The 19,451-nt window shown below is 44.9% G+C and overlaps 3 protein-coding genes across 8 annotated transcripts in view; 1 reads left to right on the top strand and 2 right to left on the bottom strand.

The window, feature by feature from the left end:
• The window catches only part of LOC117365011, a 127,806-nt gene extending 122,686 nt beyond the window's left edge, over positions 1-5,120 (bottom strand). For all 4 annotated transcript variants that reach the window (XM_033954832.1, XM_033954833.1, XM_033954834.1 and 1 more), the window contains exon 1: positions 4,790-5,120. In XM_033954832.1, the coding sequence (XP_033810723.1) occupies positions 4,790-4,801 (12 nt within the window). In that variant the 5' untranslated portion in view covers positions 4,802-5,120. The remainder of the gene's footprint in view (positions 1-4,789) is intronic.
• Positions 5,121-9,298: 4,178 nt separating this feature from the next.
• Positions 9,299-13,584, bottom strand: LOC117365210. 2 transcript variants are annotated; one of them, XM_033955309.1, is made up of 3 exons: positions 13,453-13,584; positions 11,055-11,165; positions 9,299-10,626 (listed from the first exon to the last, which is right to left on the bottom strand). In XM_033955309.1, the coding sequence occupies exons 1-3, from the start codon at positions 13,511-13,513 to the stop codon at positions 10,124-10,126; spliced, it is 675 nt and encodes a 224-aa protein (XP_033811200.1). In that variant the 5' UTR covers positions 13,514-13,584; the 3' UTR covers positions 9,299-10,123. The 2 variants fall into 2 exon arrangements, with proteins under 2 accessions (XP_033811200.1, XP_033811201.1); XM_033955310.1 differs by lacking the exon at positions 13,453-13,584 and adding an exon at positions 12,071-12,345.
• Positions 13,476-19,451, top strand: part of LOC117365209 (uncharacterized protein C11orf95-like) — a 51,356-nt gene continuing 45,380 nt past the window's right edge. Inside the window, exon 1 of one of the 2 annotated variants that reach the window (XM_033955307.1) lies at positions 13,476-13,596. In XM_033955307.1, coding sequence (XP_033811198.1) covers positions 13,512-13,596 — 85 coding nt within the window. In that variant the 5' untranslated portion in view covers positions 13,476-13,511. The remainder of the gene's footprint in view (positions 13,597-19,451) is intronic. The other variant, XM_033955306.1, reaches the window with a different exon arrangement.

The following is a 19,451-nucleotide window of genomic DNA, read 5'->3' as shown; positions in this document are numbered from 1 at the left end:
GCTTCATCGATTTGTCAATCATAACTCCCAAGTCTATTTCCTGGGAGGTCTCTCCAAGTTCCGCCCCAGACATCCTGTATTCGTGCACAAGATTTTTGTTACCTACATACATCACTTTACACTTATCCACGCTGAACCTCATCTGCCATGTCGATGCCCATTCCTCGAGCATGAATAAATGATCCCTTGACTTAATGGTATTAGTTACTGAAACATCCAAAATTAAGATTGATGAGATTAAAGATGAATTAGCAGGGAAGATCAAGAGTTTTAGTAAAGATGACCCTAATTTTGAGACATATAATGCTGCACTGAATGCAAAATTTGATAATTTTCAGAAAGATATTAAAAGTTAAGTATACAATATTGATTTTTTTAATAGTTATTATTAAAATTATTTTCCTTAATATGTTTAAATGATGCTTTTTAATATACATGTGTTTTCATTATTGTACTATATATGATGATTTTTATGCTATTTTATATGATGTTACTTATGCTATTTTATTTGGTTTTTACATGCGTATTCATAGACTCCTGAGGCAGGCCTGTGGGCCGAAACATGTACATGTCGAGTCATTGGGATATTGCATTATTGCATCATTGGAGGAATAAAGATTTTTTGTACCATCAGATGAGTTGGAGGACACTCTTTTAGTGCACATCATTCTGATTTGGACAATTCCACTCCTGTTTTTCTTGCATTTGTCTTCGTGGTTTTGTTTTTTCCCCTGTTTTTTTCTCAACACCTAAATATGATACCACCATTGTTTTACAGCCTGAACACAATGATTTTTAGAAAGAATATGGAAGGGGAGAGCACACAAAGACCAGAAGATTGGAACCATCGTCCCTACAGGAGGGAATTCAGAGGGAGAAAATACAGGGGGGACAGGATGAGGGCAAGGAGGGAAGATGGATTACCTTAGATGTCCACCCAATTAACCAATAACATCCTGGTAATTAACCTCTCAAAAATCACTTTGACTGACAACTCAGGTACGAGTTTTACAAAAAGGACTTAAATTTATACCTACATTTTATTTATTTAGATTTCTATCCCGTGAACTCAGAATGGGTTACATAAGCACATCCACAGCAGACTCATACAGTAAGTATTAGACATTCACGGTACATTCCATAGGACAATCATGGTAGCTTAGCACATGACAGATTGCAGAGAGAAGTTCATAGTAATCAAAGAAGAAGGCTCTTGTTAATTAAGGACATGACTGATTGTTTAACAGCGTTCGTCGGAAGAAGAGAGTATAGGGTAGGTAGTTCGTTGAAAAGGAAGGTTTTCTTCGGAAGCTCATCAATGAGTTCAGCGATCTAATCTGTGAAGGCAGTTGGTTCCATAGCTGTGGGAGAAATTGGCTATAGGAGCGCTTACGGGCGGTTTCCATCTGGAGAGATCTCCCTGGGGGGATACAGAGCCGCCTCTCTATCTTGGAGCAGAGGGGGGTGGGCGAGGGTGTACTGCTGTAGTTTGTAGATAATGTAGGCTGGTGTGGTGAAATCGTTTGTGAGCTATTACTAGGGCCTTGAATGTGCAGCGTTAGTTGATCGGTAGCCAGTGTTCTGCCTGAAGGACTGGGGTTGCAATAAGTGAGGTTGTACAGGAGGCGGATTGCCGAGTTTTGAATCCGCTGGAGACATTTGTATATATTAGTACTTTTAGTTTTTGATCCCATATTTGCATGGGGTTATCTGTGTTCTGGTAGGAATAAATATTGAGATGCATACAATATGCTTTATGTAGTTTAATTTTGTGGTTAACTATTATGTGTTAATACGATTATATTGTGTGTGTGTGTGTATATATATATATATATATATATATATATATATATATATATATAAACAATGAATGGAAAAAATTGTTACAATTAGTACTATTATGGGGGCGGGGTCTGGCCCCCACTTAGCCCAGTGCTCTTCAATTGCCAGTCTGTGGACCGGTGCTAGTCCACAAAATAATTATTTTATTTACACCGGTCCATAGGTGTCAAAAGGTTGAAGAACACTGCCCTAGAACCCACTATACCCACCTGTCTACAACCCCATTAGCCCTTATGGCTGCAGGTGGCACCTATATGGCAGTAGGGTAGAGTTTTGGGTGGGTTTGGTGGGCGCATATTTTCCACCATAAATGTAGTGATTAGAGTGGGTTTATGGACCTGGGTCCTCCTCTCTATGGTTCACTAGCCACCCACCAAGCTACTTAAGATACCTGTGTGCAGTTCTACTAGGCTTCCCCATACCAGATGCTGCTGTTTTAGAGACAGGTATGTATCTTTTTATTCTAATTTTTGTGTGGTCCGGTTAGTAAGCACTGGGGAAGTGTGGGGGGGTACCTTACCTTGATGCGTGCAGTAGTCATCTGATCAGTTTGGGCACCTTTGTGGCACTAGACCTTTCTAAAACAGGTTTAGTTCCAAACGTACAAGTTCTGTCCAGGATGTCTTGCAAAATGTTTGATTATCGCTGCTAGATTTTCGTGTCTAACCCGCCCTTAACACTGCCCAAAGCACATCCATAACACGCCTCTGCCATGTCCATCTCGTGCTCAGAGGCTGGAATAGGTTGCTAGATGTACAAAAAGACGATTTTGACTATCAGCACTTGGACGTCATGGCAATTAGGATGGTTAAGTGCTGATTTAGGATACTTTTAGGATGGTTATGTTTTTTGATTATGAGCCTCTTGGTGTCATTGTAGCTTTTTGGCTACTGTTGTGGCCCGGGAACCTATATTTTGGATTTTTCATTTTCCGGAATATCTGTCTGAAACCGTGATTTGTTCTCCGAGATGAGCCTCCTGAGGCATACTGGCAAAAACGTCGGAACCCCAGAAAGGAGCTCTAGTTCTGGCTTATGGAAGCTCAAGGTCTGCTGTCCGGTAAGGATTTGGGACGACAATCTTGCACACTGGCAATAAGATCATCCAGGCCTTTGCCAAAAAACATCTGGCTCTTGAAGGGGAGCATGCTAAGCAATGCCTTGGAGGCTGAATTGCCCACCCACTGTCTGATCCACAGCATGCGTCGGGAGGAGATGGAGTAAGCAGAGACTCTCGCTATGAGTCTAATCACATCATAAAGTGCGTCAACCAAAATAGTCTAACCCTACCAGCATTAGCTGAGGTAATGGCCCAGTCGCTGTCATGTCCAGGATTTGCAGCCATGAATGGAAGGCGTGTGCTATGAAAGAAGCAGCTGATGCCACCTCAACTCCTAGGGCCAGGGCCTCAAACTACCCTCTGAGTATCATATCCACTATGCGGTCCTGCATATCCTCCAGCATGACTCCTCCCTCACTGGGTAAGTACGTGCGTTTAGTCACCTGTGCCATCAGGGAGTCCACCTTTGGCAGATTAATTAACTCTGGGGCAAAGGCATTAGTAGGCAACTCTCCTTCCCCTTTAGAAGGGAGGAGATGCCTCTTCTTTGGCTGCGTAACCTCTACGCCAGTTTGGTGCACTGTGCCGCTGCTCTGGGACTCCTGGGGAAATTTTTGCTCCCCTAACTTAGGCTCAAAAGCCATGTGTTATGCCCCAGAGGCCATGTAGGAGCTAAACTTTAAGTTCCCGTCTCCCCGATTCACTTGACACAACATGTGGCACGAGAGCACTCTTCCACTGTCCATCCTTCACAAACAAGGCATGATATAGAGCAGGGGTGTCAAACCCGGTCACATTAAGGGGACAAAATCCAAAACACAGGCTAAGTCACAGGCGAGACCCTGCCACATAATACTACTAATTGTAACACCATTTTTTCCATTCATTTTTCATGTATACACACACAATATAATCTTATTAACAACACAAAGGTTAACCACAAAATTAAACTACACAAAGCACACTGTATGCTTCTCAACATTCATTCCTACCAGAAAACAGATAACCCCTATGCAAATACAGGACCAAAAACTAAATGATGACTTCAACCAGCCCAGGGCTCTGCATGCTGTCTCTATAGACAATTTTTCCACGTTGTGCAGTTACTAGTAACGGAGATGGCTGACCCATACGAAAAATTTGTCCCCTACTTTTACTGAATGAATAATATATCATCCTCTGCATGTCTGCTAGCCTAATTATAGTATGGCGCAGTGGTTAGAGCTACAGCCTCAGCACCTTGAGGTTGTGGGTTCAAACCCCACACTAATCCCTGTGACCCTGGGCAAGTCACTTAATCCTCCACTGCCCCAGGTACATTACATTGTGAGCCCACCAGGACAGGCAGGGAAAATACTTGAAGTACTTTATCAAAACCACTTGGTTGTAAAACTAAGAAAAGGTGGTATACAAGTCCCCTTATTCCTGCCTATAGTCTGTCGTGTTCTTTTTACAGCTGCTATTCCTGACAAGGTTTCCTTAAGATACTTGTTCTGGGCCACTATTTATACCAGTGGTCTCAAACTCAAACCCTTTGTAGGGACACATTTTGGATTTGTAGGTACTTGAAGGGCCTCAGAAAATCTTATTAAAGAAATGACAATTTTGCATGAGGTAAAAAAAAAAAAATTCCTTATAGTTTATAAATCTTTCCTTTTGGCTAAGACTTAATAATAATATTATAATTTATAGCTAAAGAGACATAGGAACTGTTTTCTTTTACTTTTGCGACAACGATAAACGTACCGAGGGCGTCAAAATAGTACCTGGCGGGTCGCATGTGACCCCCCCGGGCCGCGAGTTTGAGACCCACTGAGTAAACAAAACAGTAATCAATGGACCCGAGTCGATCCCTCATCTTAAAAAGTTAGCAGCACTACTTTAGTACCATGTTCAGCATTCTCTCATCACGAGTGGACTCCCCAACGGGGTGCGCAAGAAAGACATACCCCTCTTTCTAGTCGATCTCCCGGCTGCCACTCTAAAGTACACGTTTTGTAGGTTCAGGTCCCTCAATGGCAGCACCCTGCCTTTGCACTGTCTTCTATCAGCTCTGTATGTAACTTAGTCTACTCTTACGACGGCCTCATATACTTTTTTTGTTTTTTAAACATGCATCAGGTTCCTCTGATCTCAAAACAACCCCAACGTTCAATAGCTCCCCCCCACTTGTTGCTATCTCTTTATTTCCCCCAGCGGTCCGGCGTCTCTCCGACGCGGCCTACCTTCGACCGCGTCTTTGAAGCCGGCGGCGATCCTGGCGCCTTCTTACGACCGTGCACCGTTCGCTGCTACGCAACTTCCGGCGGGGCGCGATCGGGGGAGTGACAGGGTTCAGAGAGATGAAGAAATGCGGGATCGTGGGAAGGGGGACGCTCAGGGAGGACCGGGGGCGAGGGGGATGGGTAGATGCCGAACCGAGGGAGATAAGAGGCCGTCCAGGTTTTGCACCTTTTCTGCTAAAACCAACCCTCACCCCCCACCCCCCCTCCTGATCGCTCTTGGACAGGTCAGCGGCATAGGGAAAGGACGAGTGGGGTTCATTTCTACACTAGAAGAGTCCACTACTAGACCACCAGGGTTTCACTAAGGTAGGCCCCACGGGGAGTTATGGGCGTTCGCTGCAAGGAGGGGGACCTTTATGATTGGGGAGGCAGTTTCATGTATGATTTCCAGTTTCTGCCCAAACTGAGCAGCCAATTTCGGTCGCAAATTCCGTTTCAGCAGAAACCAAAGATCCTAGATTTAGTTGAGCTTTAGAGAGGGTGGATTGAGAAGAGGAGTGAACGAGAAGAAGAGGTGCTGGACAGAGGAGGGGGATTGAGAGAGAGGATGAGATGCCGAACTGTGGTGGGTGAGAGAGAGGTGCTGGACTGGTGTGAGGGGGGGGAGAAGTGCTGGTCTGTGGTGTGAGGGGAGAGGGGCAGGTCTGTGGTGTGAGAGGGGGAGAGAGATGTGTTGGACTGGTGTGAGGGGTGCTGGTTTGTGTGTGAGGAGAGAGGTGCTGGTCTGTGGTGTGATAGAGGGAGGGAGAGGTGCTGGTCGTAGTGGGAGAGGAGGAGGGGGTGTGGGAGAGGAGCCGGACTGTGGTGGGAGGGGGGTGGGTGGGGGAGGAGCCAGAGGGCGGTGTGAGAGGGGAAGGAGAAGCCAGACTGTGGTGTGAGGGAGGGAAGGAGGAGGACAGTGGTGTGAAAGAGGAAGGAGGGGGTGGGAGAAGAGCCGGACTGTGGTGTGAGAGAGAGGAGGGGGAGAAGAGCCGGTCCATGGTGTGAAAGGAGGGGAGAGGAGCCAGACTGTGGTGTGAGAGGATGGAGGGGAGAGGCAGACCATGGTGTGAGAGGAGGACAGTAGTGTGAAAAAGGAGGGAGGGAGAGGAGCCAGACCGTGGTGTCGGGGGAGAGAGGAGGGGAGATGCCAGACCATGGTGTAAAGGAAGTAGGGGGGAGATGCTGGACTAGAGGTCTGCAAGGGAATCCCCCCTAGCCCATGGGACTCCCACGGGGACCCCCCCCCCTCTGGCCCATGGGACTCCCATGGGGATGGAAGGCTTTGGAAGCAGGGTTCATCCATATAATATAATGGACACATCAGCCTTAGTAAAAGAGGGGGTTTATAAGTTAATTACCTGAAAAGAAAACAAAAAAAGGGTTCCACCAAAGAGATTCCACGAGGAAAACAGCAGCGCAAACACAAAAGAAACTGTGGAATTGATGATCCTGTCAGAAGTAATTGCTGCTTTTTATGGGGACGGGCGGGGATGGAGGTAATTTCTTGCGGGGATGGAGAGGATCCTGGCGGGGACAGGCGGGATTTTTTTCCCCGCGCAACTCTCTATGCTGGACCCTGATGTGAGGAAGGGGGTTCTGGATTGAGGGATGGGCAGAGGCATGACAACACAGCTGCGAGACCCCGTTGAGCCTCCTAAGGGTACCTAATAGCCTGCACTTGACTCTTGATTAACAGGAGGTGATACCACCTCAGGGACATCCCTGAGCTCCAGAGAAACTATGCAGGCTGGCTAACAAATACCCAGATGAATCAGCCTATCGGCTACATACCGAAGTTTGTGAATTCTCAAGAATGCTCCAAGCACTAAAGTACCTGAAAAGGGGTCAAAATTACATAAAATTAAAATAATAAAATGGGGAGAGCAGAACAAGCACTCCTGCAGGTACAAGTGCAGAAGGAAAGAACTGAAGATGGAGCTAGAGAGCCCAGTGAAGTATAACAGGCAGAGTGAATAATCTGGCGTGGATTCCTTCTGCAGCACCATGCAGCTATAGGGAAATAACCTATTGTCTATAGCAGTGGTTCCCAACCCTGTCCTGGAGGACCACCAGACTAGTCGGGTTTTGGGGATAGCCCTAATGAATATGCATGAGCTTTGCATATAATGGAGGTGACAGGCATGCAAATCTGCACCATGTATATACATTAGGGCTATCCCAAAAACCCGACTGACCTGATGGTACTCCAGGCCAGGGTTGGGAACCACTGGTCTATGGGTATGGCAGCCCCTCAAATAGAAAATGGCTACAAGGTACTTCTGTGCTGGTACTATGCGCCTGTGTTATTTGCAAACATGGGAAAGGGTGGTGCAGGGTTTTGCTGGAGAGGCTGTGGGTTGCTGGGGATCTATATCCATATGTGGTGGAATTGCCCACAGGTTCAGGGTTACTGGGCATCTTGTTTTACACTGCTGTCCCAGAGTTTGGGAAGGTAAGTTCCAGCATCGTGGGAGGTGGCCCTTCTTTGTAGATTTGATCCTAATTTGACTGATGGGGAAATAAGTTTTTGTAAATTGTTCTTTACAGCTGTAAGGCTTGTGCTGGCCACCAGTTGGAAGAGGCCAGACTCACCTGTCTGACATTTGGTAGTGGATAAGTTGCATCATTAGTATACTATATAAACTCATGACTCTTAAGCATGACACTGCATATATTTGACCACATTTGGCAGAAGTTTGAATTCTGGACTATACATTGAAAGGGGGGGGGGGTGTTTGATATACTTCTTTCTTTTCTCCGATATGATTGGGTTTTGTTTTTCTTGGGAAGATTTGATTTGTTAGTTATTGGGGAGGGGAGGTTGGTGCTTTCTAAGCAATCACTGTTTCATGTATTTGTCACAGATGCATTGTGGATTTTTCCATGTTTATGTTCTGTGAATCTTCCAATGTTGTATGCATCTGTTTGTGACTGTGTTTTGTTTTATTAATAAAATCATTCTTAAAGTAAAAAAAAAAAAAAAAAAAAGGAAAGCTATACTGTGTCACACTAAGGTAGTCCATCTAGCCCAGTATCCTGTTTCCAGAGTAGTCAGTCCAGGTCACCTGTATGTATCAGAAACCAAAATAGTAACAACATTCTATGCTACCGATCCCAATGGAAGCAGTGGCCTATTCTGTGTCTGTTTGAATAGCAGGCTTTTGCTTCAGAAACTTCTCCAAACATTGTATAAACCCAGCTATATGTAACTGTTACCACATCCTCATAGCAACAAGTTCCAGAGCTTCCTATTCTTTTGAGTAAAAAAAATATTTCCCCTGTAACTTAATTTAGTGTTCTTTAGTCTTTGTAATTTTGTGTAAGATTAAAAATCAATTAACTTGTCCTCATTCAGGTTATTGTAGACTTCAGTTGTCTCTTTCCAAACTGAAGAGCTTTATCCTCTCTAGCCTTTCCTTATATGAGAGGAGTTCCATCCCCTATTAGCTTTGAGCATTTTTCTAATTCTGTTGTATATCTTGATACCAGTGACCAGAACTCAAAGTGAGGTCACACTATGCAGCAATAAAGAGGCATATTATTATTTGTCTTATTCACTACTGCACTGCTTATACCTGGCTCGAGCCACAATTATCAGCCATGCTTATTGGCTTTCAGGATCAAACTTGGGAAAAAGGTGGTGTAGTGTTGGTCCTAGTCTTTACCATCTCAGTTCAGGAAGGATTCTAAATTCCAACAATTTGAAAGTTTTCAGAGCCACTAGATTAGCTTTGTTTCATTGTCACGTTTACCCAACCATTTAGAAATCTGAGGTGCCCTGGAGTTTAAAGGACATCTCTCTCCCCTAATACAGTTAACTGGAACTCAAGCAACCAGAAAAGCCAACAAACAAATACTGTAATATTTTAAATAAAAATGAAATCAATTTCTGGCAGAAATTTAAGTGTAAACTTGGCATGCCACACCTGAGTATGCCCATGGTTTACCTACATGTCTAGTAGTTTGGAACAGTTTGTGGTGAGAAATGGCATATAGTATTAGTTAGGCCTGTTTTTAATAGGAACTCAAGCAATCTGAAACATTTATCCAGTATCTACTGATTCCCATGGGTGTTGGTTAACATGGTCTGCTGTACTAAAATGGGACACCAGAACACATGACATGCTGTCAAACAGAATATTGCTTTCTTATATTAAAAAAAGCACAACTCGATTTATGGAAAATGTTACTGCACAGAAAAATTAGCTTACATATTCAAAAGAGAAACAGATTAATCTGAGTTTTAATGGGCACAGATATAATAGCTGTCCACTATTACTATGTTTCTTTGTTTGAAATAAGAATATGCAAAAATTAGGCCAATGCATGATTTTAGACCACACTTTGGAAATTATTACCCCCAAGAGTTGGAGTTAAGACATACTATCTAATCCAGGTCAACCTAGAGAGCCTGATCCAGGCCTGCTCTTGCCCCTATGCATTCATGGAACTAAACTAGTTACTTTACAGAATGAAACCCTTGCTGTATCCTAACTCAGGCAATGGAGCAAAACCTCATTGTTGTTTTCAATTACAGAATCAGGTTGTGAGCCATGAAAGTTTACATGAACCAAAAGTTAATAGAAACCAGTAAGTTTGCAAAGCACAACCTTATCTTTATTTCCAGGATCAGGGACAAACATTGTAAATAAATGATGTACAACCATTTTCTTTAGTTCAGTCCATCCTTGTCCTCTCATTTTCTCACAAGGTCCAAACACAAGAGAAGAGGCCCAGTAAATACCTGTTTATCCTCTTCCCACTGCAAGAGCTGCATAAACAAACCTCAACCTTAGAAATAATACTCCAATTTTCTGCTGAGCTACACGAGTCATACAATGTAGAGAAAAAGAAAGGACATGTAAAAAACATCATTCTGTAAGCATAAATACAGAATCATGAAAAACCAGAGGTTAGGGGAAAAAAAAGCTTGTATAGGCGCAGGTCCAGAAGGATTATGTCCAATCAGGAGATGGAGGTGGTGAAGGTGTCCGCACCTTAAGGCGCAAATGGGCGTCCCAGCTGGCAACGATGTCTGCCTTTTCATTTGCGCTCCAGTCAATGGTGTCTGGGTGCTTCTGACGGATGTGCCTCTTAATGGCACTAAGTTTCAGAGTGACCAGGGTGCTTCCACATACCATGCAGATAAGGCTGTCACGGGTGGCAGTCAAGTCCATCAGGTACACCTGCCGCCACACCTCCAAATTTCGTGGTACCCGGGCAACACTCTTTGTGGCAGTGGGACTGTTATCCACTGTGTTATGGGAGACCTGGCAAATACCTAGGCCCAGAGACACCTCCAAATTCAATGGGACCCGGCCAATAAGGACACCCCTGGTGACTATGGGATTGTTAACCACTAAGTTATGGGATACCTGGGACATATTTAGACCCAGAGACACAATCTTCCCATTACTACCTTCAATGGAGGACGCAGTATCACCCAAACAAAGTTTTCCTACCAAGATGAAAAAAAAAAAAATACAGTTAATGAAATAGTATCATCATGACTAAATGTTTTTATGTCCATGCTATAAAACAGCAAAAGCTACCCAGAGACTGTTCCTGTTGCACATCTGCCATGAAACAGAATATAACATCAGATAAAGACCATACTTTGCTTAATTATTATAATGTGTCTGGATTGAAGTTAGCACACACACAAAAAATGTCATCCATTGAAACAACAAACAAGTCTCATCAGTAATTCCTGCTTGAGCGTTCACAGGATAGGGGTGAGAGTTCTGGTCAAATCTGTTCTGACCCACAAAAGCTAATCAAGTTTCTCACATATATCATTAAATTTATACCATTAAGAAAGCAAGGACCATATGGAAAGAATGAGTGGTGCAGATGTTCCCTGTGGAAAGCAAAGCCAATACTAACCGGGCTGTTGGACCACTGTCTCTGGATGTTTAGTACAGCTTGCCTCCTCTTTCTGGTCCTCAAAATCAATGGAAACTTCTATTTCAGCTGGTACAGAATCATCAACACAGTCTGTTAAAAAAAAAAAAAAAAAAACCAAAACAGAAGAGTGATTAGTTGTTCATCTACTTTATTTACCTTGCTAAGTATGTTTGAGTCCAGCAGCCATGCAGCAGAAAGGGCCGAGGAACCTACAATCCCTGTTGACAGTGATATAATCTCACTCCTACCACCTTGCACAGCACTAAACAACTAATGGTGGAGCAAGAGAAGATGTAGAATCTAGAAATTAGTTCTTTTTCTAGGTTCCAGCTATTACCTAAAAAAACATAGATTAGGTTGTTGTTATACAGCACCCTTAAGCTCCACACTCAACTGTTATGTCACTACAACACACCAAAGCCCAGATCATGGACAAAACAAATAAGTAGAGATGAGATGCTCCACACAAAATGTATTCACCACTGGATACTGGTACAAAATGTTTATACTACATAAAATTAAAAAGAAATCAATAGATTTTTTAGGGTTACCATATGGCTCCAGAAAAAAAGGAGAACGAATTGAGACATCCATTGCTTCCAATGGAAGTAAAACCCGGATATTTCAATCTGTTCTCTTTTATTCTGGAGCCATATGGCAACCCTACAAAGTTACCGGGCTGACGTCAGCAGCACACAAAATGGCCACCGTCTAAAGATTAGAGGGAAGACGGCACCACTCAGTGTTAATATGATTATATAGCCCCACGTCCCACCAACCACCTTAAAAAAAGCCACTTTAACCCTGAAGTATACATGATCCCTTAAAAAAACAACAATGAACCACGATGACGTCACCGTCAACAAAATGGCCGCCCCCGAGGCGCGTTTCCGAAGGAGGGGGAAAGGAGGCATGCATAAAATTGAAATAAAGCATCCGCCAATAGGTCGGGGAAGCGCGCGCAACTCGCATCGGGACCCTGCTCCGCTTCTCACCCGTCTCGGGCGGTCTTTCCAGGACCCGCTGGCGGCAGCTCATGGCTGCAGGAGGAAGAAGGGAGTCGGAAACTGGCCGCCACTACCGCTGCTCCTCTGTCGGAGGAGACTAATTCCCGGGCCCCTAGGGCTCCGTCAGGGGCTCCCCAGGGGACGAGTTAAAGGCGCAGAGTCCGAGAGGAACAGGGGGAGAAAAGAAAAGCTTGAATGCAAGCAAGAGAGTCGGGGGTGCGAGTATGTAAAGCAAGCACTTAATGAAAAGAAGAAAAAAAAGAGGGAGGGGAACAGAGCAGAGCATGCACACAGAGGGGAGGGGAGGAGGATGGTAGGGGGGTAGACAAGAGGAAGCAAAGCAGATAACATGCACTGAGCCCAAAGTAAGAAGGCGGGTAAAGAGCACACACTGAGAACAGGAATGGAAATAAAAACCCTCTATACCAAGATGAATTATATAAGCTCTTGGTGGAAGGAACCGCCCTCTTTTCTCCTTCCCCTTTAGTTTAGCAAGGCATCTTATTCTCATGACAGTATAGAGGGCCGAAGATTCTGCCCAAACTGGTGGAGGGTTTTTGACCACAGTAGAGGACTTCCTACGGTGAGTTCTGAAGTGTTCCCAAATATGAAGTGATCTATAACCCCCCCCCCCCTCCACACACACACACACACACGAAAAGAACAGGCCTAGTAACTCTAAACATCAGTGTTGTCTGATCATTGAAAGTAGGTATTCCCCCCCCCAATAACGACGCACTTTCCAAGTCTTCACACTTTTCAAAGACAAGTTGAGTCCCCCCACTTAAAGAAATCTATTTTTATGTAAAAAGTGTTAACATTCCTGATATAAATCATTAAAATAAACGCATACCCTGGCATTCATATTTTCTGTGCGTTTGCTATTCTTCTGCCTCCAACTTGCATTAATCTTTCGTTCCCTGTATGCTTCCTCTTTGCCTGCATTGATTTTTTTTTTGTCCTGTTTGGCTTCTCACCCTCCCTTCCTTGGCAAATATTTTGCATTTGCTACATTAACTCTCCCTACATCTTTTGCGTGCATTAAATTTATTTTCAACGCTGCTTCGTTAATCTCATGCCCTCAGTTATTAGCTTTTTCCCCCTGCATTCTTTTCGTACTCCTTGCATGTAGTCGTTCATCTATCTATGTACCATGCTTGTATTAATCTGCCTTCCCTTACGTGCACGCTGTTCCCCCTCCCGCGATCCCTTTAACATAGTGTGTGGCTGAGACCGAACGTGGCTCATCTCCGGTCCCGGGCGCTGCGCCTTTAACTCGTCCCCTGGGGAGCCCCTGACGGAGCCCCAGGGGCCCGGGAATAAGTCTCCTCCGACACCGAAGCAGCAGTAAGAGGCAGTCGCAGCACTACCTGTCTGTGCGTCTTTCCGCCGGGCCCCGTCCGCACGCAGCGCCCCAGAGATCGCAATCATGAGTCGCAGCAGCCGCGGCGCCTCGGAGGAACCGGCAGAATCGGACCCAACCGACGTTAAGCTCGAGGAGACGAAGGAAGAGGGTAAGACGAAAGCTGCAGGGCCCGGCTCGGCTTCCACACCCAGGCCACCGCGCGGCTGTAGTTGGGGCCCGAGACAAAGGCGTCTGCATTGCTCGCGCGCCACCTATCGACCGATAGCCAGGAGTGCGGCGTGACTGGGAGGGACAGAGAGAGGGCGGGGACTAAGAGCCCGCGAGCTGCCGTCAGCCCCGCGCGCCTTAAAGGGAAGGCTAGGAGTTAAAGGTGCAGGCGCAAGAGGGGGGAGGATTAATGCGGCAAGCGCAGGGACTGTTACAATGTAGCTCAGGAGATCGGAAGAAAATGCAAAAAGCGCAGGGGTGTGGTACAGCAGCAGATAGAGTTATCAGCTTCTCTTACAATCATAGAAAGGAATAGGTACTGGTCTGTATGGGGTACATCTTGATGTGCGCTAAATGGTTTCTTCTACCGTACTTGCTAGCGGTATATTATGCGGTAGAACGTTAAATGGACTCCAATAGTAATCCAGTTGTGTTTTTGCTCCATTGTACGCATAACTGTAGTTTTGATTTTCTTAGGAAAACACGAGGGGAAATCAGAACTACAAATCAGCATTGGTTAAAAGGGATGCCTGCTGAAATGCTCCATGGTATTTCTAATTTGTCCTGAGGATCCCACAATGAGTATGGGTCATATATTGGGTCTCTAATGCATGCAGATTGATCACATATTTTATTTTTGGATAACCTTAAATGCTTTTGGCTTTGTTTATTTATTTGTTGGGATTTATTAACCACCTTTTTAATGACGAGATTCACCCAAAGCTGTTGACAACGGTAATCAGGTACTCTTAAGTATTTTCCCTATCTGTGCCCAACAGCTCACAGGATAGGTTTGGGAAGACAACTGTTGACCCCTTCAGTAGTTACCCTGTTAACCAACTTTGATATGTGGTTTCCAGTCCCCTGGAATTTACAGGCTATCTGCAGTGAATATTCATGAAATATATTACATATCATGGGGGCACTACATTCAGATCTCACACTGATTACCCTCAAAACCAGGGTGTACCAAAAAGACAGAAGGGTTTTAAAAAGAGAGCCTCCATTTGGCTGGTTAGTCTCATATAACAGTCTGAAATAGGAAATAGGCAGGTATGGTGAAGGTGGCTCTTTGGAGCTGACCAAGTACTCAGAAAGGCCTTCTAGGCTTCTTTGACTTTGAGTTAGAAGAGAACTAGTAATCTGTCCACTGCTCTGTCAGATGACATCACTGGTATGTGTCTGACTCATCATGCTTGCCTATAGAGAATCAGTGTTCAAAGGAACAGTTTGAGAACCCCTGTTTGGGAGGAAAGACAAGATTGGAAAATAAAGATACTGTATTTAAATTACAAGTGTACCTTCAAGGTTAAATGCACAGAAGGCAGGCTCTTTCATTACAAATGAGGTTTTGGGTGAGGGGCATTGGAAAAAGATGAAAAAAGTAGAAAGAAATTAAGGAAACTCCTTTATGGAAGGATTTCCCCAATGAATATGCATAACAGAGGTTTGCATATATTGAATCTCTAGTGTATGCAGATTTATTCATTGTATACGTGGAGGGGCATAATCGAAAGGAACGTCTAAGTCCGTTTTCATTCAAGTTGCAAGTCGTCCAAAGTAAAAAACAGCTTAGGACACTTTTTTGAAAAATATGTCCAAATTTTTTCCTGTTTCGAAAATCGTCTAACTATACGTCCTGCTGATCTGATCGTCCAAGCTGCTAAATCGTCCATCTTTATACCTCATTTTTGTCCAACTTTTCATCCAAGTCAAAAATGCCTAGATCAAGCCCTGTTGAATGTGGGAGGGGTCTGCAAAGTGATGGACTGAACATCCAGACATGGCACCTAAATAGTGGGGTACCTTACAGGGCTCTGCTGTGAACTTCTCAAAAAGGGTTCCATGACTTCTCCTCCCTACAGCTCCCTTATAGGTTATGGTGAGCCCACCAAACTACCTCCAGAATACCCTAGAACTACTTATCTACCACCCTAATAGCCCTTATGGCTGCAGGAGCCACTTATATGCCAGTACAAAAGGGTTTTTGGGAGTGTATAGGGGAGTGCACATGTTTCAGTATCAATGCAGGGATTACAGGGGCTTATGGACATGGGGTCTCCTTTTAATGGTTCCCTAACCCACCCCCAAGACGGCTTAAGACGCCTCTGTGGAGGACGAGTAGGCTTTCCTATGCCAGGCTGCCAGGTGATGGTCTGGAGGCTGAATTTTAAAGGTGTGATTAGTATTTTTATGGGGTTGGGGAGGGGTCGGTGATCACTCGGTTAGTGTGTGGGGGTCTGTATTATGTGTTTGCAGTGCTTATCTGGTGACTTTAGTTGGGGTTTTGTGACTTAGACCATGTTTTAAATGGTCTAAGTCACAATGTCCAAGTTCCGTCGATCCTGTGCTGTATAACATTTGGTTATACATGCAGTAAGACTAAGCCTGCCCACGTCCCGCCCAAATCCCGCCCTCGACACTCCTCCTGACATGTCCCGTTTAGCTATGATCGTTCAGCAGCACTATGAAGGCCTAGGTCATTTGTAAACATGTCTAAAACCCGTTTCGATTATCGGCACTTGAACGTCTTTTGTTTATGATCATCCAAGTGCCGACTTAGGCCAGTTTTTGGATGTTTTTCTCTTTTGATTATGAGCCCCTTAGGGTAGTATGCAGTTAACTTGCACTCTATGTGCTCATTATGAACTGCAAGTTGCAGAAAGCAGTCTAGCAACAAAATTAACTCACATAGTAGACATCAGCACACAGCATATTAAAATCCATGATATAAACAGGCTACTAACTAATCTGTAGCCATGCAAAGAAACTACTATATTTTTCGCACTATAAGATGCACCTGATGGAGGAAAACCAAGAAAAAAACCATTCTGAACTAAATTGTATACTAATATATTCAATAAAATATACCAGGCTCTGCACCCAGCTCCCCTCACTCCCTGCCAGGCTCTGCACCCAACCCCACACTCCTTGCCAGGCTCTGCACCCTGTCCCCCCTCCCTGCTAGGCTCTGCACCCTGTTGCCTCTTCCCTACCAGGCTCTGCACCCAGCCCCCTTCCCTGCCAGGCTCTGAACCAAGCCCCCTTCCCTAACAAGCTCTGCACCCAGCCCCCTTCCCTCTCTGCCCTACCAGGCTCTGCACCTAGCCCCCCTCCCTGCCAGGCTCTGCACCCTGTCCCACCACACTTCCCTGTACCATGCCTGCCTCTGGTGGTCTAGTGGTAGGCTGGGACAGGAGGGATCCGTCCCAGCCGACTAACAATTTTTTACCACCCCCCCAGTACCTTTTTAAATTTTGGTGGTCAAGCAATGTATCGGCAGGAGCGAGTTTTCCGCGCTCCTGCCCCTCCCTCGCTGGACGGCTGCCTCATCATATCTTGCAGCCAGCAGCGCACAAGGCAGGAGTGAGCTTTTTGTGTTCCAGCTTGGTCCTGCGCCGCTCCCTGAATAGCTGCCGCCAGTTCTCACTCCTTCCTTGTGCACTGCAGGCCGCAAGATATGATGAGGCAGCTGTCCAGCGAGGGAGGGGCAGGAGCACGGAAAGCTTGCTCCTGCCGATACACCGCTGGACCACCAGAATTTAAAAAGGTACCGGGGGGGTATAAAATAGTTATATTTGCTCCATAAGACGCACAGACATTTCCACCCACTTTTTGGGAAGTGCATTTTATGGAGCAAAAAATACAGTTAATAGCCTGTGTGATGATGTCTGCAGTGTGAATTTACTTCCAGGTCTGATGGCACCTATACCTTTGCATGCCAGGTCTAATGGCACCTGTATCTTCCCAAACCTACTCTAAAACCCCTAGACCTGTACCTCAAAGAGGCTGGAGTGATGCCATGTTGAAAAATGCTGACACTTGGCCTGATGAGGTGCATCCTAGGATGCATTAGGTGGGATCAGTTTGCTATGTAAGTAATTTTTTTCAAGATGGCAAAGCTCCTGTCTCTTTTGAGGTTCAGGTCTGGGGGAGGGGCTAGGGAGAGAGATTGGGGTTTTATTAGACACCAGAGAAATTGGGGGCAGGAAGGGGGGTCACTAGACTACTGGGGGGGTTGGAGGGTTTTTTTTTTCTAAATCAGGGATTGGGTTGGGAGGGGGGCCACTAGACTTCCACAGATGTGTAATAGGAGGGGAGATTTAATTTTTTCTAAATTGGGGATTGAGGAATAGCTTAGGAGAAAGGAAGGAGGGAAGCGGGCCACTAAATTACCAGAGTTGTATAATGTTGGAGAGTACTAGACTACTGGGGCTTTTAGTAGTGGTACCAGTTTGGAGGGGGGGGGAGGAAGAGTAAGGACAAGTGCAGAGCTGCATTTCGGGGGTTTTTCTTAAATGTCATCACTGCTTAGGCACTGGAAGGAGCAGCATACCAGTGGGAATATTTTGAGTTTTGTTTTGTTTTTAATTAAAAAATTTACTTTTTTTTTTAACATACAAAAAAAACTCAACTGTACAACCAGACAAGAGCAGACCAAGTAAAGCCATCCGTGTGAATCCTTCACGGAGACTTAAAGGATCCAATCCCCTCACCAAAGAGACCATCCCCCTCCCTAACCCCCACCCCACCACCCTCCACCCCTGCACTCCAGTGTCAAAAGTTCATAAGAGAACTTCTAGCTCTGTGGGACAGACCTTCCCAAACCGGGACCCAAATTCCCTTAAATTTCCTCCACTGACCAGGGCCCCCCTTTTCTGACATCCAAATATACTAATTTAAACAAGGTAAACAGTTAATTTCTTCACATAGTAATAGTGGGCACATCACCCTGTCACCACAACAGAAAGATACATTTCTTAGCCAATAAGGAAGCTTTTTGCAGAAACAAGTTTTTTCCCCCCTAGACAATCCCAAAGAAGTAACCTGGGAAAAAAGCAGAACACCCCCTCAAAGGAATCTGCTTACACAGAGCAATGTTTTGAATTTAATTTTTGGTAGAGCCGGCTCTTATTGTATTTTTTTCTGCCTGGGCCCTTCAGTGTGGCAATCATAAAACTAGGTGTGCCTCCAGGTAAAGGTTGTTGAATACTGAATAAGCAATGCATCAAACAGCTTCTCTGTGGAGATAAACAAAACAGGGATTGTATTTGAATTCAAGAAAACATGGGTTAAGCTCAGAGGATCTCTGAGGGAGAGGAAGGGCTTGTGGAACTGAATAGTTGGTTGAGAAGCACTGCTGCATATCATACCCAGTCCTCAGGATCCACCCAGCTAGGCAGGTTTTCAGGAGAGATTTGCATGCACTGCTTCCTCAGTATGCAAATCTCTTTCATGCATATTCATTGCGGATATCCTGGGAACCTGACTAGCTGGTTGTGCGCCAATGACTGGTTTAAGAAGCAGTGATGTGCAGACTGGAGAGGAGGCTGTGCATGCAAATCACTCTCATGAATATTTATTGTAGATATCCAGAAAACTTTACTGGCTGGGGCGCTTCCAGGGTCAGGTTTGAGAACTGCTATCTTAAGCAGTTTGAGGCAACACTGACCACATAATTGGGGTTTTTTTTTTGTTTATTTCTTTTTATTTGTTGATCTCTAAATGACCAAAGTTCTCAATCTAAATGGTGCTGCACAAATGGTAGGTATATAAAGTTAAACTGATGTTTTTTTCAACAGCACCACTTAAATTTTGTGCGGCCCCAGTCGAGGGCGATGCAGTGTTTTCCTCTGCTGCCCCTGGGTGTTTACCATCTTTCCGGCTCCCTCCTCTGTCTTGCTGCAGCGTTTGTGCGACCCCAGAAAAATTTTTTTGGACCATTGCGGCCCAGGGAAGCCAAAAGGTTGGACACCCCTGACTTAAATGGATATTTGATTGGCTCAGCTGAAAATG

The sequence above is a fragment of the Geotrypetes seraphini genome, chromosome 8 (genome assembly GCF_902459505.1).
Source record: "Geotrypetes seraphini chromosome 8, aGeoSer1.1, whole genome shotgun sequence".
NCBI classification, from domain to species: Eukaryota; Metazoa; Chordata; class Amphibia; order Gymnophiona; family Dermophiidae; genus Geotrypetes; species Geotrypetes seraphini.
Note: the sequence above shows the minus strand (reverse complement) of the source record. Positions and strands in the feature narration are given on the sequence as shown.

Bases quoted from the DNA above. Each gene is read 5' to 3' on its own strand.
- LOC117365210 (XM_033955309.1), bottom strand. From the start codon at position 13,513: ATGATTGCGATCTCTGGGGCGCTGCGTGCGGACGGGGCCCGGCGGAAA. The intron at 11,166-13,452 runs GTAGTGCTGCGA...TTTTTTTAACAG, and splicing joins GCGGAAAGACGCACAGACAG to ACTGTGTTGATGATTCTGTA. The intron at 10,627-11,054 runs GTTAGTATTGGC...TCATCTTGGTAG, and splicing joins GACAGTGGTCCAACAGCCCG to GAAAACTTTGTTTGGGTGAT.